General features: G+C 42.1%; 1 protein-coding gene across 7 annotated transcripts; it reads left to right on the top strand.

Annotated features, from left to right (window-relative positions):
• Positions 1 to 385: 385 nt before the first annotated feature.
• Positions 386 to 20,492, top strand: MCOLN2 (mucolipin TRP cation channel 2). Of its 7 annotated transcripts, none has more exons than XM_021529980.3 (14): positions 386 to 566; positions 4,204 to 4,363; positions 5,992 to 6,165; positions 9,595 to 9,739; positions 10,280 to 10,367; positions 10,497 to 10,593; positions 11,037 to 11,136; positions 12,624 to 12,739; positions 13,839 to 13,988; positions 15,322 to 15,423; positions 15,551 to 15,673; positions 18,125 to 18,331; positions 19,460 to 19,575; positions 20,009 to 20,492. In XM_021529980.3, the coding sequence occupies exons 1-14, from the start codon at positions 517 to 519 to the stop codon at positions 20,043 to 20,045; spliced, it is 1,665 nt and encodes a 554-aa protein (XP_021385655.3). In that variant the 5' UTR covers positions 386 to 516; the 3' UTR covers positions 20,046 to 20,492. The 7 variants fall into 7 exon arrangements, with proteins under 7 accessions (XP_021385655.3, XP_077641551.1, XP_077641553.1 ...); XM_077785425.1 differs by lacking the exon at positions 386 to 566 and adding an exon at positions 613 to 705; XM_077785427.1 differs by lacking the exon at positions 386 to 566 and adding an exon at positions 645 to 739.
• The last annotated feature ends 2,877 nt before the right edge of the window (positions 20,493 to 23,369 follow it).

The raw sequence follows: 23,369 nt of genomic DNA, 5'->3' as shown, positions 1-23,369 counted from the left end.
CAATGATGCCTCTTATGAATCTACATTTTGTTTTGAACGCCCTGTAACTGCATTAAACCACATCCTCTGAGGAACTAAATACCTCTTGACCTGCAAGAAAACCAACTCTGTAGTAGCTAATCTCACCTGCAGTCTTCCCTGCATGTTATTGCCATGTCTACAACTACTAGCTAGCAGTAAGGCAACTACTGTTATGACAGAATCAGAGATTATGGTGAGTTGGAGGGGACCCACCAGGATGATCCATTCAACCCTCAGCCCTGCACAGGACATCCCCAAGTGCCACAGCAGCCCCGCTCGGGACATCCCCGAGAGTCCCAGCATGTGCCGGAGAGCAGCGAGCCTTTCCCTGGCGGGCAGAGCCCGCTCGGGCAGGGGCAGCGGGAGCCGCAGCGCACGTGGGCGGCGGGCGCCCTCCTTCCTCCGCCGGGCCCATAAAGGCGGGGGCGGACTGCGGGGCCCGGGCTGCTCCGCCGCAGTCCTGCCCCGTCCGGGCGGCGGCCGAACCCCGCGGCCATGGACATCCCCCTCAAGTCCCTCCCCGGCGGGCGGGCCGCCGCCAGCGGGTGAGGGAAGCGGGCCGGGGTGGGCGCGGTGCCGAGCCCGCGGGTCAGCCCGCCCGGCAGCGGGAGCCGGCCCGGCAGCACCGGGGGCGCGGGGCAGCCGCTCGGGAGGGCTGCCGCAGCGGGCGGCGGCTGCCCGCAGGTAGGTGCTGCCCGCCGCACGGAGCTGCCCGCCGGTAAGGTGCTGCCCGCCGGTAAGGTGCTGCCCCGCCGGTAAGGTGCTGCCCGCCGGTAGGTGCTGCCCGCCGGTAAGGTGCTGCCCGCCGGTAAGGTGCTGCCCGCCGGTAAGGTGCTGCCCGCCGGTAGGTGCTGCCCCGCCGGTAGGTGCTGCCCCGCCGGTAGGTGCTGCCCCGCCGGTAGGTGCTGCCCGCCGGTAGGTGCTGCCCGCCGGTAGGTGCTGCCCGCCGGTAGGTGCTGCCCGCCGCACGGAGCTGCCCGCCGGTAGGTGCTGCCCCGCCGGTAGGTGCTGCCCGCCGGTAAGGTGCTGCCCGCCGGTAGGTGCTGCCCGCCGTTAAGGTGCTGCCCCGCCGCACGGAGCTGCCCGCCGCACGGAGCTGCCGCGGCGCAGCGCTCCGGGCGCGCCCGGCTGCGGCCGCTCCTCCCGCGGCGGCCGCGCCGCTGGGTCGGTGTCAGCCCTGCCGGCGGGGCTCTCCCTCCGTTTGTGAGAGTGAGGCGGTGCCGTCCTCTGCCAGAGTGCTGAGCTTAGAGATCGGGAAGGTGAAGCTGGGGTTGCCCCGGCTGACATGTAGATCTCGACTCAATGATGGCTTTTTTTTTTTTCGGGTTTTTTCCGCCTTCTTGCTCCCTGAGGACCCCAGGGCTCTCGTTAATACCTGTCCAGGATACAGAGCTCAAGCAGATACGGAGCTCTGAATGGACGCTGTTAGTGTCGCTGTACTAGTGAGTTACTCATTAAAGAAAGTGACTGTGCTCACTTACTAAGCACACTTTAGCCAGTTGATTTAATGGTGCTTTTTCTGCTGGGTGAAGAGCTAACGACTACAAGTATATTTCATGAGTAGGTAGCTGTAAATTGTAGTCCTTACTGTTGAAACCTCTTTCTTGAATGGAATGTTGAGCTCTAAAATGCCTTGCTACAAAACAGCTGAACGAGACTGTCCTACCAGCTACAGCGATGAAGTGTTGGTTACAGCAGTGCAGCTGTTAGAACTGAGTTAGTAACAGTTATGATATATGAGACACATGGATGTGCACCTAAGCATGCATTGTACAGTTAGTCTTCATTAACAAAAAATTTGATTGTGTCAGTGCTTCACAAAACACACTATGGAAACCCATTGAGTGGTGTTAATTACATTAATGTGTCAGAATTTAATTGCTTCAGTGCTCTGTCTTGAGCTGGGTACTTTGTTTCGCAGGTTTAGATTATTAGGCTAATGACCATGTGGTAGAATTAGATGGTTTGTTTTAAATATGGTAGGTCACTGGTAATCTCTTGGAGCTTTTAAACTTCAGTGCTTTGGTTGAAGGTTATAGTTCTGCTGATTTAACGTGATCTATTTAGATGTAATTTTTAATCTATCCTAGAAATGAATTAATTCAAAACCAGTTGGTCTATTTTACCAGTTGCCCTGTTACCTGTTTCACCTGTTTAAAAAGGAATTATTTCTTAAGTACTACACCAGAGAATTCCTGTTTTTTTAATTGGAAGCCACAGCCCAACATTGATACAGGCTTGAATCTTCAATCTCTCTCTTAAGCCAAAAAAATGTGCTGCTTTCTTTGACAAATTTCCTGCTCATATTTTTTACAGTTAATTAATAAAGGGAGCTAAAGACACTAATGAAAATAATATCTAGCTACAAATGAGAGTTGTGTAAAGGGGAAAGTGCTGTTATTAATCAATATCAAGTTTTTGGAATAGCTGTAAGGTCTTGACACACTTCTTTGGAGTAAACCATTATGTTTTTCATGCTATGTATTTGAATAGTAAAAAAAGAGAAAAGATTATTATAAAGTTTGCTGTTTGATTTGTGGTGGTTTTGACCTGTTTTTTTTATGGTTGGTTTTTTATTTTTAAAGATTTGTCACTTCTGATATGCTTTTACTGGAGGCTTAGGGAAGGATTTTACTGAAGTCTTGGGAGTGGTTCTTATGTCATATCTTCATGCTTTAAAATGTGACCAGATTTGGCTGTTCTGTTTCCTCTTTCTTTCCCACCTCCTCCTATCACTTTCACACTGGGTTAGCTCTTGTTCACTGTGTGCTCACACAAATCTTCTGCCTGTTGGAGAGAGACTGGGACAGGGGCAGTGATGTCTTTGGTGTCAGTGCAGGACTGAAGCATGTATGTACCAGTTTGCTTAATCAGTGCTCACAGCTGCAATTATCGCATGCTCTTCTGGCAGGTGTGTTTGCATCTTTGAAAGTTTTTGTATCTTGGATGTTACTGTTACAGTATGTTTTTATTATAAGTTTAAATAGGGATGCTGCCCACAGTTTCTCTTTCTTGGAAACTTCCCATGTTTTTCCTGCTTCAAAAGCCAGAATCATCCTGCCTCTCATCATCTTCATGAAAGATTGATTTAAGGCTGTGTAGGAAAGATAACTTTTGAGCTTTTAATATTAAAATAGAATTTTTGTTGTTTTCACTTCCTCTTCTGAGGAAACACCACAGTGTCAGCTTACTGTCCTCCTTTAACTGAAATTTCTCTTCTTGTGGACAGCTGGTTCTAGCAAATCAAATGTGCTTTGTGATCTACAATTTGAGCTTAAATATCTGTGCACTTCAGAGAGGTGAGGACACAAAAATTAAAAATGAAAAAGTATTCCAAGTATCTGAAAACTTGGGATTGATACTTTTGGTTTTGAGCCTCAGACAAAATATTGTCCTTTATAAAATTCAGAATATTTGGAACAACATTCTCAGTGGTAAATGGGACTCATAATCAGCTGGTGTCAGATATGATACTTTTAACATGTAAAGAGAAAAAAGATTACACATTGTGTTCTGATCTGTGTGTGAAGTAGGAAAGTTCTGAAAATGTAAGACACTGGAAAACAGCACAAGAGAGGCACAATGCTTCTTTCCAATGATACACTGAACATAGCCCTGGGTTAAAGTGACTGGGAGATGGGGAAAGTTTTTTCAATGTCCCATTCAGTTGAAGAAGAGAAACTTAAAGTGATTTAAAACACAACAACAATCCTCTGTACTTGGTCCACTGATTTTACATGCCCAGGTATTTAAATAAATAGATGCCTGTGAATGTAGCCCTTGAAGCTGCATGTTCATAACAGAAGTCTGTGCAAAACCTGCTCTGGCTTAATCTTAAAGACACCTTTTTCTTTGGGTTGTTCAGACAAATATGTTAACAGTGGTCCCTCTTTGTTTCAAATGGATTTTTAAGAGAGTAATAGCACGTCTACATTTCTTTCTGTTACAGACCCCCTTATTTTAGTGCCTATCAATTATTTGTCTAAATGGCGTGTTTTCATGATCAGATGTGTTTGAATGGTTTTAATGATGTGATCACAGGAAAATATTTTTGCATTTCCGTAAGATAACCCAAAAGCTCTTTTAGGCCTTCTATGTAGTGGTAATCTGAGGTGATATTGCAATGAGGAAATTATCTGCTGAAATATTCTGTTGTTTTCTAATTAATGTTTTCTGTGGCAGAAATATGATGACTCAGTCAGATTTAGATCTAAAAGAGACAGCTTTGAAAGAGGATTTGAAGTTTTACTTCATGAACCCATGTGAAAAATACAGAGCAAGACGACAGATACCCTGGAAATTGGCTTTGCAGATTTTGAAGATACTTATGGTTACAACACAGGTAATCCTCTGGTTTTACTCTTAGAGTAGCAATGAAGGGCAAGAGAAGCAGGTCTGTGCTTCTGGGCCTTTACCATCCCTGGGTACTTGTTACTGCCTTGAACCTTCCACTTCAGTTCATAAAGGAAAAATACTATGAAAGGTGTTTCAAGGGGGAAGAATAACATAAATTATAAAAGTCTCCTGGAGAATTTTAGAGTAGTGTTTGACCAGACATTTTGCCATTTTTGACATACTTTAAAACAAATTATTTTTCCCACTAAATTCAGCACTATCTTCAGGCTTGTTGTCACAGTACTGATTTTTGGTACATTCTTAGATTACAGTTTCACCAGGCTATTTCAAAAGTGATGTTTCCTGGTATCTAATCAGAAAATTAAAGTTCATTGTGAGGATGCAATGGTATCTGATGATGGGATGGCTGGGCTGCAGGAACTGGATGTGCCTCTTGCTTCTGTCAGCAAATAATGCATTTGAAAAATCATGTACTGTTTGAGATACTACATGGAGGCAAAGAAACGGGTGTTTGTAAACTGCACTGGTATCACAGTTCAGTTGGTTATTTTACAGTGACTGCATATGGAGGGAAGCCAAATGGGACACACACATAGGTAAAAATTATGTTTTTTGAACCTTTGAAATGCAGGACAGACATCTGACAGCTTGCAGGAACAGCTAAATATATGTTCTGGCTTGTTCCTCTTCCTTCGAAGACAGGACAGTAGACTTTGCATGTGAATGATGACACAAAGTACAACTTCACATGTCTCTGTAAAGGTTCAGTACTGCCATCTGTCCTAACCTACAGACTCCCATTTCTGGGGGTATCACTGAACATGCAATTTTTCTGTCTGCTGCCCCAGTCTCCCACTATCCTTTGTGAGCAAAGAGGTGCTCTGCTGCTTGGTCTTCAAAGGCCACAAGATTTTTTGGACTGCTGCTTGAGACTTTTCTTGTCACCCCTTGGTTTTGCTCAGATGTCAGGCACATGGCCGGGGCTTGGGGATATCCTCCTGCTACTGTGCCTGTGAAGAAACTCTTGTGGAAAACCAAGCAGTTTCTAGGCTCTGTTTATGTTTTGCTTGGTGGTGGTGGTGGAAATAGGACTATTCAAATGGCAGGGGAACACAAGTCTTCAGCAGTAACTGCTGTTTGCTGTTCCTCCTTGTTATAGCTTCCTTAAGCAGCACCTGGGTCAGGCAGCTGAGGCTTTTTATTGCTCTAATCCTGTGCCATGCCAGAGGTAGGAAAGGTGCAGGAATTTGCTTATAGCAAAGCAGAACCTTTCAGGGTAGCAGGGTGTGCTGTTAAGTTAGCTTGTGTGCCATTTGCATCCTTCAAGGAAGTTTTTGCAAATCCCAGTTGGAGTTGTTGGTCCATGATATGTAAAAGCTGCAAGTGATGTAGCTGTCTGCTCAGTTAGATTCTGTTTTCACTTCCCCTGCATGTGATAACCTTGGCTTTGGGTATCTTATGCCATTGGTTAATGGGTTCTCTTCTCCTGCCAGAGTTACAGCAACAGGCACCTGTCTGGTTTGTATTTATTGTAATTTAAAGCTGTTTCCAAAATGCTGCTGCTTGAACAGTGTTCAAAATTAAAATCCATTTCTTTTTTTTTTCTCTTGTCAGCTTGTTTTTTTTGGTTTGAGTAACCAGCTGGTGGTCTCATTCAAGGAGGAAAACACTGTTGCATTTAAACACCTGTTCCTGAAAGGCTATTCTGGAAATGATGAAGACGACTACAGCTGCAGTATATATACACAACAGGATGCTTATGATAGCATTTTTTATGTTATTAATCAGGTAGGTGTGAGTGTGTGTTTATAACTGTGTTAAAGCTGAAGCTACAGCTATAAACTCCTGCTAGGTTTCTGATTTTCTGTTTCTATTCTTGGATTTCATTTTGGTATTTCACTTAATCAGTGTAAATGGAGTGTCTTCAAGTTTGTGTTGTAGCTGAGTTTTTGTTTCTTGGAGATTAATTCAAAACAGAATTTTACTCAGGTAGTTCTTAATACCAAAATCCAAAAAATTTGAAAACCGGTCATGTTCATGAACTGGAACCTTGGTTTAGGTCTTACTTTGAAGGCCTATGGGTCTCAATGCTGCTATGGGTGCCTATGCTGCTTTAAAAAATTATGTCCTTAACAGCTCTCCTGAATTGCAGCTTTGCAGGGAGGGCTTGAGGCCTCAAAATGGGGAATATGGTACTTAGGAGCAGAGGGGCATTCACCCTGGTTAGTGATGATATTTGAAATAAGATCCCCTTTACAATTGTCAGAGAAAAGTGAATAAATCTGGGATGAAAATTCTGTAAATGTTTTTATATTTAACAGTAATACATTTGGAAGTCACGAGATGAAAGACACTGGAATATGAAATGATCTTGTATTGGGAATGATGATGAACCCAGAAATTACTAACACTGGATGAATAAAAAGTGGCTTTAAACCACCTTCCATTTTCGCTGGCTTTGGCACATGAGCTTTGGCACCTGGAATAAAGTCATGTTGCCACTGCAGCTGTGCCCAGCAACATCTGAGAGCTGCAGGGCTGTGAAGGGCCAAACCTTTCTCAGTCATCCACTCATGGGGGCTTGCTGCTCTCCTGGAAGCCACAGCAGATCAAATGTGCTGGACAAGACCTAGGACTCATTCCTGGCATTTGAAATGAATGATGAAGTAGTTTTCTCAGTCTTTCTTTGAACTCTCAATTTTGCCACTGTTTCTGCAATAAACCATGCTTTCTTTCTTTTCTTTTTTTTTCTTCCTTGCTTGCTTTCACTTTCCTTCTTTTGTAGGCACTAAGGCTGAGGTGAATTCCAGATACAAGACAGTAGAGAAATAATAGATTTATATCCTCAAGAATGAGCCAGGCATCAGAAAAAAGGTCTCTTCATAAAATGTTTGTGTGGTATAAATCTTATATCCTTTAAGGAGATTTAAATTGTGAAAGCTGAGTTATTTAGTGTCCTGTGGCATTTCTGAGACTTTTATATCACATGTAAGAATTCAAAAAGCATACTTTCAGGTGAACGTTGACTACTGTTGCCTTTTTTTTATCTGTCTCTAGGGGTGCCTTGTGGGAAGAGCCAATCTAGATGACTCCCAGCCTAAAAGCAAAGCTTTTTTTTTTTTTTTCAATTTTGAGATGGGCAGATAGAAGCCATGGGATTTAGTGTTCTGGTTGTGTTCTTGTGTTTTTGAAATGCATGGTTGGCTGGGTGAAGCAGAAGGACAGGATACAACATTACAGAAAATAGTAATTGTGCACAGCAAAGCTGGAGCTGTAAAACCCAAATTTTAGCCTCTGTGTAATATACCACTGGGAATATTTTAGCACTTTGGGGAAAAAAATCCCAAACAGACCACCAACACAAAAGCCCAAACATACATTTACACTTGGAAGAGTACACGGGTTTCCCTTGCTTCTCTGCTGGGTTCAAGCTGAAGTTGCTGATATGAAGCAGCTGTGTGAAGCTGTTACTCTTGTGCTCTGCCCTGTGGCAGAGGCTGTAAGACCAGGAGATTCTGCTGCCAGCTCTGAGGCTGTTTGGAAATTTTATAAACAGGAATTTTGCTTGTATTGTTTCATACTGTTGTTTGGAAGGGCATGTGGGTAGCCCAGCACCTCGTGCTGTGCTGCCAGGAGAGCAGAGCCTGGGGACACACGTGGCTGGGGCAGTGCTCTGCAGATGCCTCAGTGGGATGAGGAGCTGTGACCAGCTGCTGTTTCCACTCACTTGAGCTGCCTTAGTCAGATGTGGCTTGCTCTGAGCTCACATACTGACAGGGTGAGGTGGCCATGCTTCACTCCTGGGCTGTCAGAACTCTGTACTCAAAGTGGCACTGCAAGGCAGAGCTTTGTGTGGTAGTTTCTGGTGCAGTTCCAGTTCAGGACATGCAGTGTGTGGTTGTTAATGACTGGTGGGATGCTGTACCTCAGGAGATGGGATAGTGGCCACAATGCCCATAGGAAGGGGGAAATGGGATGACAGTGAATATTGCATAATAAAGAAATCCATGTTAAACAGGAAAAGGGACTAATCTTTATCAAAGCCAGTTGAACAAATTTTTAAGTAATTAGGAAACCTTGCCTGATTTCCCATGTTTATTTACTTCAGGCCTCCAAGAAAGCTAAATGCTTTCTTCAAAAACTTAGGAATTGCTATGTGTTCTTGCCTTCTTCCCTAAAAGGCAATGGGTCTGTCTGGCTTCTCTTGGACAGTGTAAGCTCTTGGGAAACTGAGCTGGCAGGCAGCTGCCTTCATGGTTAGTCATTGATCTCCTGTCCTTCATGCTTAGTCCATGGATCAGCTGTTGGGGAGCCACAGGCCACCAGAAGAGCTGTGCCCTGGGGGTTTGTCTCACTTGTGCAGGAATGGAAGGTGTGACTCCAGGGATCAGAGGGTGCTTCTTGCTTCCAGTAGACACCAAGGCTGGAAAGCAAGTCTGGAGGGGACTGGGTTGGAATGTAGTTCTTGGTGTTGCTCAGGGCTGATCCATGTCTGGACAATGCTTGGTTTGGCACAGCTTTATTTGCTCCCACTTTTAGTCCTTGTTTTCAAGTGTACCTTGCAAATGAAGAAGGTGACTTTTGCTGTATTCTGGAGTAAGAGGAAAAAGAAAGTACCTTCTCACAGGCATGTTTTCAGCTGCTTCTGTGCTTGTGTAAAGCAGGCAGGTTAAGTTACTTTTGGAGGCTGCTCGAGCTCAGGCAGGGAACCCTGGTTGCTGGCTTTACAGTGAATGCATGGCTTCCCTCTTCTGTGGTCACACGGGGAGCTGCTTTGGGCTTGGTCTTGGTGTGGATTTGATAAGAACTGTGACTTGTGTACAACGATGGAGTTTCAGTTGGTGTGAAAACTGTCACTTTCATGAGGTGGAGATATCCCTGGGAGGTGTGTGGTTAGCAGCAATGCTGCCCTAAAGTCTCTGCCAGGCATCTAAAGAGCAGCTGTCTGACATGTGGGTGATTATCTGCAGGCAGCCCAGTAGGCACAGGGCTCCTGGTCACTCTGTCACCAGGATGCTGATCACTGCTAACTAGTGGCCAGAAGCCCTCTTGTCTGCAAATTGACTGGGAAACTTTTATGTGAAAATAAAGATTTTTTTTTTTTTTTTAATTTAAAAACCTGTATTCATGCATATAACCTTGAGGTTTCAGTTTGCTATCTAATACAAAAAAAGAGATCGCTTTCTCTAACTTCTACTGTTTTTGTTTTTAAACTAGTACAGGCACTTAAAGAACATATCCCTGGGAACACTTGGTTATGAACATGAAGAATCAGGCTTAAAAATCTGTAAACAACAGTACAAGAAAGGCACAATGCTTCCTTCCAATGATACACTGAACATAGATGTTTCTATTGAAACAGGTACAGTATTGTTGTACTTAAAATGTCTTGCTGTGGAGTACTTGAATTCCAGTTCTAAAACTTAAAACCAGTAGCTATTTTTGTGGCAATCACAGGAACATTGCCATGCTTCTTGCCTATTTCCCTCTTGGTTTTTAGCACCTGTCTAGAAAAGACAGCTGTGATTGTAAGAGGTTCTCTTCAACCACATACAAATCTTTGTAGTTGATGGTGAGGTGGTGTTTTGTTGTTCTTTTTCTCAAACACACCTCTTCCCCCTCTGTGCAGGAGGTTCAAATAGGGAATTCTGGATGCTGGTCAGCCTGTGCCTTCCCTGGGTGTGTGCCCCTGCTGCCTCTCAGAGCCCAGCCCTGGCTGCTAGCTGCTCACGAGCTGGTACACAAACCTGCTCCTGACCCTGCTAGCTGGGCCTCTGAATAGGTTTGCTCAAAATTAATGTTTTGCCTGATAAGGACTTGATATGCACACTGATCATCTCAGTTTAATGCTACTTTCAATGTGAAGTTTTTATGATAACATATTTTCCTCTTATCTTTCCAGAATGTATCCTTTTAAAGCCAAAGGAACTAACTAGTAAGAAGGCAGAACTGAAGTTGAATTCTTCTTTTTTCAATCTTGAATTTTATAGGTAAAATGATGGGTTTATTAAAATTATTCCAACTTGTTCTTTCATATTAATATGGTGGATTCTGATTGTGGGGTTTGTGTGTATTTCTGTGATATTTAAATATATTTGTACACTTTTTCAAATATCCAGGCTTATACAGGTTGAAATCTCCTTCAAGCTGAAAGGCATTGCTCTTCAGACAATCCATGCCCGTGAATTGCCTGACTGCTATGCATTTCAAAATACTGTAAGTGAAAATGGGCTGTGGGACTTCCAACCCTGTCTGTGTAATGAGAGCTTAGGTTAAGGTGTGTCACCCTCATATCTGGCCTGCAGGAGAGGCACAGCTGAGCATGTCCTGGCCCTTACCCCTCCTTCCCAAAGGCTGCTGAAATGGTGCTGCCATGGGACAGTGTTGCTTTGTAACATATTCCAGTTGGTAATTTTATAACCTGAGACAGGGATAAGGAATTGTTCTTCATCTGAAGACTAAGTGTGAAGTTTGGCCTCTTGGAATACTGCTCATTAGGCAATACATGTTGTCTACACCATCATTTAGGGTGACAACTTTCTTAAAACCTATCTGAACAACAATATTAATACATGTTGTATCCAAGGCACTTAGCAGGATTTATTTTTCTGGAATGTGATCTTGCTACTCCTGTTTCTGATGTAGCTCTGTATTTTCAGATAACTTTCAATAATAGAGCCCACAGTGGAAAAATCAAGGTCTATTTTGATAGTGACACTGACATTCAGGAATGCAAAGACTGGCACATATTTAACTCAGGTAAGTATGGTGCCTGTGTGTCTGCAGAACAGCAGTTATGGGTCTCCCTTTGCTTTCCCTGGTCTGTAGCAGTCTGTCCAGCAAGACATTCCCCAGCCTGGCCATCCCCCTGCCTGTAAACCAATGAACTTGCCTAATGCAATTTGTTACCTCTTGCTAATCAAGAGCTAGGAAATAATTCCTTTTGTGAGGGTGTTGTGAGATGACATGATCCTCTCTGCATACCAGTGTGTGTTAGCAGTGAGCTCCACCTCAGGTGAGCAAGGAGGATGAATGTTTCTTCCATAGATTTTTAATTGTCGTGCTGCTCTGAGATAACTCAATCCACTAACACTGGATAAATTTCCAACTGAATCCTCCTACAACTTTCAATTTTTTTTCTTCTAACTGATTGAAGCATACTATTTCTGAAAGATTGTTTTTTGTGTTGGCTTTTTTTTTGCCACTGCTGGTAGATGAAATGATGTGTATGAACAAAGGCTGGCATCTGCCATGTGTTTTTAGTGTTAAGGCTTGGTTTGACAGCTCAGGAACGTGCACTAAAGGGCCCTTAAAGAAACAGTAGCTGTGACAGACTATGTAACTTCTCTCATGTGTTGACTTGTTGTAAAGGACTGTGATGGAACAATATTTTTAGTGTGCTATATAGTATCTTGATTAATAAATATGTTGAGCAGCCTGCCTTTTGCCTTGGCAAAGCCAGGTTTTCTCTGATAATGCCATGTTATACCCATACTAAAGTGGTAATTTATAGAATATTCTGAATAACCTCAAAGTGCCTTGGCTTGCATCTCTGTCCAGTAATTTCTTCTGGTTGTCTTTCAACTACCCCTTCCTGAATATTATTTTGTGTCTAATTGCCAGCTGAGGGAGCATGCATAATTCAGTAATAAAGGTGAGCTGAAGGGTGATTGCAAAAATTAAAAATTAGTGTTGGCCTGTTTCATATAGTTTAAAATGTATATTATGGAAAAGATATTAATGAGAGGAAGCAAAGGAAGACACCTAATTTACATTCACATTATGGTTTTTAAATTTGTGGATGAGAAGAAAACAGTACAGAAAGTCCAACAAGTTTCTTATTGCAGACTAGGTTTTTTTTAATTTTATGGTGTTGATACAGACCGAATCTGAATTTCTTTTGCCTCATGTAGTTGTAACACTGTGGAAGCACAGACGGACAGGTAAAAAGGAGGATACTTATATTAATGTACCCATTTTTGGGTTTATTTTGAAGAACTTGAACATATTTTTCGTTCTTGGGGCTCAGAGGGATGCCCTGGATTCCCATAAGTCTCCATGACTGTCTTGATTTAATTCTCTGCTGAACTGTGTTCAAGATATGCTTGCAGGAAGGATATAGCTTGTAACCCACCTGCTTATGGGGTGAGAGTATTTGAGCATGAATTGTTACAAAATCTCCCAGAACTTGCATTAAAAGAGATGTGAAAAGACTAATCTTACTTTATTTCCTTGTGTCTCTACAGTTCTCCAGAAAAACACTCAGTATACTCTAGTCTTTGATGGATTTGTCATATTAAGTTGCTTGGCTTCTCTCATCCTCTGCACACGATCCATTGTTCTTGCCTGGAGACTACAAAAGGTAAGCGCAGTGCTCATGACCTTAATGCTTATTTGGAATCTGCCCTCTTTGCTGCTGGTCTTGTGAAGGGTTACCTTTTGAAATGTGGAGTATTAAAGTGAGTAAATGTGTTGCAAGATGTCCCTCTTACTATTATCTAGAAAGTATATGTACTTATCTTGGTGGACAATTGCTAACTGTGAATGGATTTTATTTCTGTTTGGGTACTGCTATAATTTGAAGTATTTTGTTGTATCTCTCAATGGGCAAAAGAAGAAGGAGACTTCTGCCCTGCCCCCACCACAAGGATTTTAGACACAATGACTTCTGAGTCTTTGTGCTGCAAGCAGGTGTCCTGCACTTCCAAACCACAAATCTTTCTTCCCTAGCTTCAGAGTAGAATTCCCATAGAGGTCTAGTCATAAATTAATGCCTTAATGAACATCCCTCAAAGCCAGCTCTAACTGGAGAAAATATAAAGCACAGCACATAGTCTAATTCTGGCTTTTCTTTTTTTTTTTTTTTTTTTTTTTTGGTAAGCATTTGGTAAGCGTTAGAAGAAGAGTCCAGGGTAGGTAGGATATGAAAACACAAATACTTGTTTATCTAGCTCAACATATCCTTTTTGTAGCTTGGAAACAAGACCAAGAGTCAAGAGGACATGATTCAACAGAGGCATTGTCAAACTGCTCTCGGGAATAGGCACTTCACATTTATTCCTGAGCAAAAAGAGCAAGTAAAAGCAGATGGGCTGTGCTGGGCATAGAGGTTATATTGTTTGCTCTCTTGGAAATGAGAGCTCTTGCCCTGTAATTGCATTTGAGTTCTTTTTCACTTCTTTAGTTGAGTGGCCTTGCTCTGCTAGAGGTGGATAGAACCTATGGTAAAGGGGATAACAGGCTATGGTTAGGTTATGAAACCAAGTGTTCCATGGAAAGTTCATTTTCACTGGCCTAAATCCATCTTAATTTTTTTCCTATTTATTTCTGTTGCTATTGAGAATTAGCTTTAAACTACCATTCCAGTGAATGCTGTAGGAAAAGGGGTTGTGTGAAACTTGAACATTGCCACTTATCATCTGAGGGGACCTGTAACTAAACATCTAAATGCTTGTCAATAGAGATTTGTGAATTTCTTCTTGGAGAAATGCAAGCGCCGTGTCTGTTTTGCTGATCGCCTGGAGTTCCTCAACGGGTGGTATGTCCTGGTAATTATCAGTGATGTGATGACAATCATTGGGTCAATCCTAAAAATGGAAATAAAAGCCAAGGTAAGAATTTCATACTTCAGCTAAAATACTAATCTTGCTACAACCATGTGTAATGTGCTTTAATTTAGGGACAGGTGGAATGAGCTATAATAGTCATCTCTTTGCTTATTTTAGTCCATTTCCTAATTTATCTAATAAAAGCTTTCAGTCATTCTTCCCCAAAGTCTTTCAGTAAGACCACGTAAGCTATTTAAACATCTTATTTTCACAGTACTAAGACCCCTAATCCCTGGTATGGGACCTGTGGGTAGACAGTTCCCAACAGAAAGACCCAACAATCTGAGTGGTTTGCTCTGTAAGAAGTAGCACATACAGGACTGGAAAACCACAAATTCTCCCCTTGAACAAAACAAGGGTCTTGATGGCTTGTGGGACTGGAAACGTGGCTGTCACAGCTTGCTTTCCTGGCAAGCATAGGCACAGACAACATGACCTGCTCATCCTGCACCTCCCTGCCTGGGCTTGCTGAAATACATGTGCTTTGTCCAGCTGGCAGCCCTTCAGGAGCCTTTTGGGGTTGGTTTTTTCTTTTTTTTTTTTTTTCTTTTTTTTTCTTTTTTTTTTTTTTAATTTTATCTTCAATAGATGTGTGTCAACAATTCATGTGTTCACAAAACATTGTATTCTGGGAAAAACAGAGCAGGTAGTGTGCTGCTCCTGCTTCATGTGTGCTGAGGCTCAAAGGGCAGATCCCAGAGCAGCCTTCAGAGGAAGCACTTGGGGATCACAGGCTGTAGGTTGAGGTGGGAATTGAAGGTAGGAAAACTTGAGCTAGGTGGCTGTCTTGTGCTTACTGCAACCAGGTCTAGCCTTCTGAAGTAAAGTGCAAGTAGATTTTGTTGTAGTAAAAACAATGCTCATGTTCTGAACCGCTGGCAGAGAACCTGTTCAGAGATGTAAATGCATGGATAGGGCTGTAGTCCCAAGGGTCACTTTTCATGTAAATGATGTAGCTCATGTTTTTTAAATAGTGAACAAGAGCTTCTTTACTTAACAGCAACCTTCTTTTTGAACAAAAATTTTGAATTATTCAATCTAATTTTGAAACTGTGTTGCAACCAAACAAAGGGCTTTTTTCTTCCAGACTTTACACTTCATGCAAAATTTCAGTAATATCAGTGTAGGTGTACTTCCATTTACAGCACTGTTGTGTTTGAACCATCTTGGTAAATAACTGCTGTTCACATTGATCTGATTTTTGTGATGTAGCAACAGGCTTTCAGTATTGGACTGCCCTGCTTTGTTTGTTTAAACTGCTGGAACTTGGATAGCTGTCAAGCTGACATATCTACTGCTTTGTAACTTGACCACATGCTCTGTTTGGATCCCTCAGAACCTCACAAGTTATGATGTCTGCAGCATTTTACTTGGAACATCAACTTTGTTTGTCTGGGTTGGAGTCATCCGATACCTGGGATATTTTCAAACCTACAATGTAAGGAGAGAATCAGATGTCTAGCAATTAAAGCATATATATATACATATACATGTAACTTTTTTTCCAGATCTCACTCTAATTTTTTTGCCTTTTCCCCCCTTCTTTGCTCCATTCTGACTTGTAGGTGCTCATCTTAACTATGCAGGCGTCACTGCCGAAAGTGCTGAGGTTTTGTTGTTGTGCTGGGATGATCTATCTGGGCTATACTTTCTGTGGTTGGATTGTCCTGGGACCTTATCATGAGAAGGTACATCAGCAGTATCCCTCCTTTTGTGGTGTAATGATGGGAATATCTCTGTATGAGTGTACAGCTCCTAGCCAAACCAACAGAAATGTGTCTTCAATGAAAATGTCTGTTTAAAAGCTGTAATGTGAACATGGGACTGTTTTTCATTCCATCTGCACCTCTTCCTACCTGCTCCTTTTAACAAAATAACTATTCTTGCTTTTACTGTGTGCTCGAAGTCAGCGTGGTCTCCAGCACCAGGCTGTTTGTGCCGAGGGGATGGTTTGCCCAGGCCATGTGCATTGGTCTGTCTCTTCTGCCCTCTTCTGGCAATCTCGCTTCAGCTGGGTTAAAGAGGCACTAAATTGTTCCCTGTAACTTTTTTTTTTTTCATTTCTTTGGCTCTGGCCTTGTTTTTCCACATCTTTCCCATGCCATGAAACTTGAGCTCCTAAATTGTGACTCATAAAGGGATGGATGAATGCTTGTCTTATTTGATGCTTCCTGTGTGGGGGCGTGTTGTGGGTTTGTTTGTTTGTTTTCTTAAGGTTAGTATCAAACTGTGTGCCTGGTATGTCTTGTCAGAAGCCTGGGTGCAGGAGTAATTCTAGGTGCTTTGTATATTCTAGAACACAAGCCAAAACAGCCCTAAAGCTTGTTTGCTTTTCCTCGTGGCAGATGTTCTATGAGACAGTTTGAACAAAGGCAGACTCCTGTCGTGGCAAATTCTAAATGTCTGTTAATGACTAACAAATGTCTGAGCTCTCATTCTTCATCTCTGGGTGCACGCAGTGTGTCTGTCACAGAGAGCCATGCTGCAGAGCTTGATGCAGCTTCCTCTGCCCCCAGAGCTTGCATTGCTCTAACTCTCTGTAATCCTCTCCTCTGAGCAATGCAGCTATTCAGTCTGCAGGTTCCCAGCTGATGACAATACATTTCTCTGGGGGATGCTGGATGCAGTGGGATCTTTTGCCTCATTAGAGGCTCAGTTGTTTATAACATTATAAGGCACAGCATAATTACTGTTGTAACTTCCCTGCAACAAGTAGGTTATCTGACCCAAAGGAAGGACAGTCAACAACGTGCTTATCTATGAAAATGCTACCTCTTGCCTAAATGTCATGTATCAATGTCGAGGAAAGCAGCTGGAGCTGCGGGGGATTCCTGTTCCTGCCAGTTCCCCAGTGTCCCACAGGAAGGCAATGTGGCACTGTGCAAGGCTTCCCTGGGCTCTCCAGCCACTGAGCCATCCTGGTAGATGGGAAGAGTTTTCCCCGATGTGCAGAAACACTGGAGAGCTCCTTATGCTCAAAAATACAGAAATACACCCTCTACTATAGTCAGAGAGAGGGAGTGGGTATCCTGAATTTTGTGTCAGTCCAGGGGCTTCCAGGTGAGCAGTCCTTAGCAGGTCTCTCTCTGTGTCAGTGCATCAAAACTTGAGTTGCTCAAAAATTACCTGTGCCATGCCTCCCTTCTTCCTGGATAATATACTGCTGAGTTTCACAATGACTTTAAAATTCAATTCAAAAAATAATAATAAAATATGCCATAGGTGTAAACCAGACCTGCTGTTCCTGTGCACTAGTATAGTCTCCTTACAAGCATATACCTCTTCACATCATTTTTTTGTTATGGGGCCACAGTTGTGTTAGTTCATTGATAATGCACAATGTTTTAATGTGGCTATTAATTCATATTGTCCAGTAAATTATAGTTAAGAAATCCAGTTACTTGGAAGGGCAGAGCAAAATGGGAAGTGGGCTTACCTAGTAGATAAAGGTTTTAGCCTCAGGACACATTCCAGTTTGGGGAAATGGAGTTTGGCATTTAAGAGACTATCTTTGAAATTAAGCCATTATTTTTGTGCAGGGTGTGCTCCAGCAGTTTCATAATAAAGCTATAGCTTGTACTTACAGCTCTTAGAGGGCTTTCTGAGTGACAGATTGCTAATTCAGTTCAGACCATTTGAGTTCTGAAGGCTATGTGCTGACTCTAGCCCCTTAACACAGTATTGATTTATTACCCATACTCCAGTAATGCTGCAGAGTGGGGAAGCCAGAGAATTTGGGTTGTGCTTCCAGCATACTACCACTAATTTACTGTATAGATTCTGTGAAATCACTTCAGCTGTGCTTTAAGAAATGGAATTATATTTTTCTGCAGGTCCACAATTGCTTATAATTCAGTAGCTTTCTGTGGTGGTCAGTTATTGACTGTTCTGCCTGTTGAACATCACAAGTTTTATTTCTTGATAATAAATATTCTTATGTCTGATCTCAACATATCATGCTTAGTCAAGATGATATTTCTACGTTTCTATTACTGATGTATATTTTGACCTGAATGTACACGAAAGTGTGGTAGCATTTAATTGCCTTAGTTGGCTTTTCTGTCTGCTTTGAGTAAAATTCAGTCTTTGAGTCTTGATTGATCTTTACATTCTGCTAATAATTTGTACTCATTTTCTAGTTTGAAGATCTGAACACAGTGGCTGAATGTCTGTTTTCTTTGGTCAATGGTGATGATATGTTTGCAACATTTGCTCAAATCCAACAGAAGAGTTCCCTGGTGTGGATGTTCAGCCGATTATATCTGTACTCCTTCATTAGTCTGTTTATATACATGATCCTCAGCCTTTTTATTGCACTCATTACTGACTCCTATGACACCATAAAGGTAAAGCATTTGTTTTCAGTTACTCTTCTATTCAGTTTTGCATTCATTCTTGTTAATTACTCAACACCATACCGTCTACTGTTGCTTCTGATGTGTGATGAGTGATTAAAATCTTTTCATTTAGTCTGTGGCAAAATTGGAAGGGTGGCTGGGTTTTCTGATATCTCAGAGATGTGCCTTTGGCAGGAGTTTGGAAAGGTTCAAGCAGATAACTCTAAGGTCATTTAGGTGTCCAGGCCTCCTTAATGTGCTGCTTAGAAATGTGTGGTTAAAAGGAAATATCTTCTGAGAGGTGCATTACTTCTTGTTCAAGTTAATATTGTGCCATCCATTTCCAGTATGGACTGTCTGAAAGTGAACCTCAGTTTTTGGTAATTGCTTCTGTTTTGACCTCAAGTGCTCTCTGCCCTTTGTGCTCCTGGTAGCCTCAGTGACCAGTGGGAAGGCAATGTGGATCACACCATTCAGCTCTCATCTCTTTCTTGTCTTGGTGTCAGATGCAGGCCAGCAAAATAAGGCTGGTCTGACATGAACAACTTCCAGACCAAGCAAGAGCTTCACTTTTGAAGCACCTCAAAATATAACTTTGTCTGGGCTTCTTAGTTTACTGGATGGTCTGATCTGCAAAATGGTGTTTTACTGACTCTTCCCTCTGAGCATTTTACACACATCAATTAGGAGCTGTTTCAGTATGCTAAACTTGTGTTTTTCATAGCATTTTTTCAGCATGGCAATATTGAATATGCACACTGGAACCCTTCAAATCCAGAATTATAGGTTTTAGGGAAAAGGAGCCCAGGGCACTTGCAGTGACCACAGCAGTTCACTCTGAACAAGGAAGAGTCAATACCGTTAGGGCCTGAGTTCACTTGTTTAGCCTTGTGGGCAGCAAACAAAACACAAGAGAATCTGTGAACAGTGTGAATTTTGTGTGACATACATTGTTGGTGGAACAAAGCAAGCTATGTAGTGTTTCTATGATAGAAATGGGTTCTTTCCTTCCTACAGCAATATTGAATTATTGAACAAAATAATCTGGTTTAACTGTCACGCTCTAGAGGAAATTTTAGAATGTTTCATGCCCAGTTAACTTCTCCTGTGTTGTAAATGAAATGCTATTTCTTTCAGAAATACCAACAAAGTGGTTTTCCAGCAACAGATTTACATGAATTTCTAAAAGACCATAGCAATGCTGGCTACAGAAAAGACAGAACTTATTTTCCATTCATCTGCTGCTGCAGGAGGTCAGTAGGGTGTTTTTAGTGAGTGTTTTCCTGAGAAGTACAACAATTAGCCAAAAAAGAACATGAGAGATGATCATGGGCAGGTATCCCAATGGCTGCTGGGGGCACATGAAAACCAACTGTTAACAAGAATTCCAGCCAGGCCCAGCTTCAGGTTTCACCTGCAAGTCACTGTGCAGAAAAAGAGATTTGTGTGCTTGAGCATAATAAATGACACCATAATATGCTGTGCAGTGCTGAGGGCACTGGTTGAAGTGAAAATCTAGAGCTTTTGCTACTGTAGCAGGTTTTGCACATTGTCCAGTGCAGGAGTTAGGGTTGTATGTGGAAATGAGAGAGCAGAGAACAGAAGGATCAAAACTGAGCTCATATGGGTAGATGGTTCCTATTGCATTTCTTGCTGATTGGAGACTTGTGAATTTTTTCTTTGCAGACAACAGAGTGATGACAACTTGATACTTATTAATTGATGGCTGCACATTGAGATTCACTACTGATATATACAAAGAAAGCATAGTGGTATGGAGAAGGATAATTCTCCAAATTGCAGTGGAACCAGCCATCTGGATCTGCCTCATGAACAGACTTGTCTTAGCTAATTAAGGTTTTGGGGGGAAAAAGCTATTCATGTGACAGCAGCTGGTTGACCAACAGGAGACCCAGAAGCTGTGTCTGGAGAAGAGCTGTGAAGAATTCCGTATTCTTGCCTCAAGTTCTGTCATGTTAGAGAAGACTGATCCTTGAGCATTGTCTGTGGAAGCTCTGTTTGCTAATGACATTGAGGAGGAAGGAAAATGGCCTTGAATCAACTGTTGTTAATAAGAAATAGAATTACACGAAAATAATTTAAAAAAATAATCATGTGTTTAAAAATATTAAATAAAAAGAAGTCAAGAAGGGAGGAGTTTATAATGTAACTTGATGCATTCAGCCTGTCATTTCTACTTGGCACATTTGAATTAAGTTTATGTAAAACTAAAAACCTGAACAAAAGTAATTGTTGTTTTCCCTCTTGTATATCATTTTAACACAAACCACTTATAGGGTACGGCCTTTTCTTTAACAGCTTTACTAAAAAAGCACTTTTATCATTTTTGGCTGTCTTTTCTATTATACCCACAATATTGATTTATACTGTCTCCAGATTAAATTTACTCCTTTAGCTATAATTAAATACTTCTTTACAGGGTTGAAAACTTTAATGGTAAGCATTATCTGAAGGCTCCTGGAAAGATTTTTTTTTTTTTTTTTTGAGGCAGTATTATATTGTTGTATTGTCATAATCCAGAGGACAAATTCGGACAAAACCAGTTCCATGGAATTTTACTTCTTTTTCAAGCACATGTTAATTTGAAGAAAATATGTAGCAACTGAGCCTTGCAGTTGGTTTTTTCAGGTGACTTCCTAGCTGTCTTTGGGATGGTCAACTAGAAAGACTGTACTTTCCTCTTGCCTCTTTATAAAATTTATTCAATGAGAACAGAGGACTTTGGGGAACTTAAAAGCACTTCCAGGATAGTAGTGTATAAATGTTAACCAGATATTTCTGGAAACTTCCAGGAATCTGACAGCTCCTGGGGTGAGTGTACTATTATATTAGATGTTCCACTTTTGTCTCTGCACTATTTACTCTCTTAAAAAAACACTCTTTAGTAGATTATGTCAGTGTGCTGGCTAGGACTCAGTCTACTGTGTGTTCTTAACTCCTAATGGTGTTCTGTGCAGGTTCTGGCTTGTTAGTATTTCAAATGGTAAAGGTAATTCAAAATGCTGCCCTGATACGAGTGAGATAAGTGGCAGGGGTTTTTCTGCTTTTTTTTTTTTGTTGTTGTTTGTTTGTTTATTTTAATCTCCTGCCTAGTGTTTGCCTTCATAACAATTAAACTTTTGTTGTTGGTGTTGAAATTGAATGCCATTTTGACTTGCTTTGGCTGCAGCTAGGTGTCTAGAACAGATTTTTTGGTGTCAGGATTTTGATGAATCCAGGTTCTGCACATTTTAGTGCCTCTATTGATGAGATGTATCTGGGACAGTGAATTTTCTTCCCATCCCAGGCTGTGCAATGTGCTTGCTGTGGCCTAATCTCACTACAGCTTTTGGCTATAACTGAACTTGCTACCACTAATCAAGACACTGTGAAAAGCAGGTGAGGTGCCTCTCATACCCCTGACATGGAGCCATGGTGCAGCAGCTCTGGCTCCTCACTCAAGCTCCATCTCTTTCTTAATGTGACCTGCCAAAACCATTGCTCAGATAAATACTTGTTTGTGGGAGAACCCCTTAGAGAATGAGGGAAAGCATTATCAGCAAAAGAAATGCAGAGAATACCTAATCATTCTTAACTGATTTTAAGACTTAATTTCTGTAATGGAATTATAAGGCTTTCTTGTCCAGTATTGATTTTTTTTATGGTTTGAATCATATGAAATGCTTGCTAACTAGACTGCTGCTTCAGCCCTACAATACTAGAGCAGGTCTCTAATGTGCTGTAGAAACCACTTTTTATCTTCACCATCTGGTGTTCTGGGTTTTTTTTTTCTTCTTGAAGAAGAAGATAAGACACACTTGCTGGAGGCTATTACTGGCTCTCTGTTCCACAGAGGTGAAACTTAACAGGAAATCTGGCATATGTTAACTCTGAATTCTGCACATCAATACAGATTTGAACACAGTTGCTGGCTGACAGGTGGTCCCAGTCCAGCTGCTAAGGAGGTGATGCACAGTAATGGAAGCAGAACTGAAACATAAACTTCTACAAAGTGCTCTGAAAAAGGGATGTTGCCTTTCATAGTCTTGTTCTCTGGGAATAGGAAGCTTTTGCTAATTGCTTGTAGGACGTAACAAAAGGAAAATAGAAATGGCTGAGACAATGAGAAGCTTGTATTAGACATGAACAGGAAGGAAAGGAAGAGAAGAAAATTTCCTGAGCCATCTTCAAGGTAGGCATTCAAGTGAGGGGAACAGGGTCAATAAGATTTTTGGGCTCTTACTCTGAGGTTTTTTTTTTTTTTTTTAAGCAGAAAAAAAATTGGAATGGAGTCTGTTTGACATTTCATATATAATGTTCACATGCAAGGCGGTACCTAGGCTTTAACACTTAAATTTCATGCTGTAATTGTTACTAGGATTTCTGAGAAGTGGGAAAGAGGTCTTCCACTGAGATTTTGTTTAGTCAGTTCTTCAGCTCTGAGCAGACCTGTGCTTAGGTCTGCACTGTGTGGACATATGCCTGGCCTCAGCAAGTGATTCAGGTAGGTGGCAACGCGGTCAGATCCCTTTGATCACAGGCTTTGGATAAATTTGATTTTGTACTACCATCTACTTTTGAGTTTGACTTGTCTTTGATTTCAAAGCTGTGTGTGTTCAGTCCTGCCCCTTGGAGGTGGCATGAGCCGCCAAGTTTCTCTACCACCCTGAAATGGTTCTTGTTTGCTTTTTACACTGTGTTTGAAAGAACAGCTACGTGTAGTACCTGTCCGTACTGTCCGGATCTATTCGCAAAAGTTTTTGCAGTTTTATCTGAGTTTTGCATTTGTTTCCTAATGCGTGATGGTGGACCTTCTGACGGGCTTTTCGGGCCGCACAGCCCTTTAGACTTGTGCAGCTCGGGGGTCTCGCTAGCGTTCTCCGCAGCAGCCGGTGCTGGGGGAGAGCCAAACTTTCGGTCCGCGAGGAAACAAAGGCCCGGGCGAGCTCTCCCGTTCGCTGGGGCGGGCCGGGGCAGGTGCGGGGCGGGCGGGGCCGGCCGGGTTAAGGCCGGCGGGGCGGGCCGGGGCGCGGAGCGGAGCGGGGCG

The sequence above is a fragment of the Lonchura striata genome, chromosome 9 (genome assembly GCF_046129695.1).
Source record: "Lonchura striata isolate bLonStr1 chromosome 9, bLonStr1.mat, whole genome shotgun sequence".
NCBI classification, from domain to species: domain Eukaryota; kingdom Metazoa; phylum Chordata; class Aves; order Passeriformes; family Estrildidae; genus Lonchura; species Lonchura striata.
This window is presented reverse-complemented; position numbering and strand designations above follow the sequence as displayed.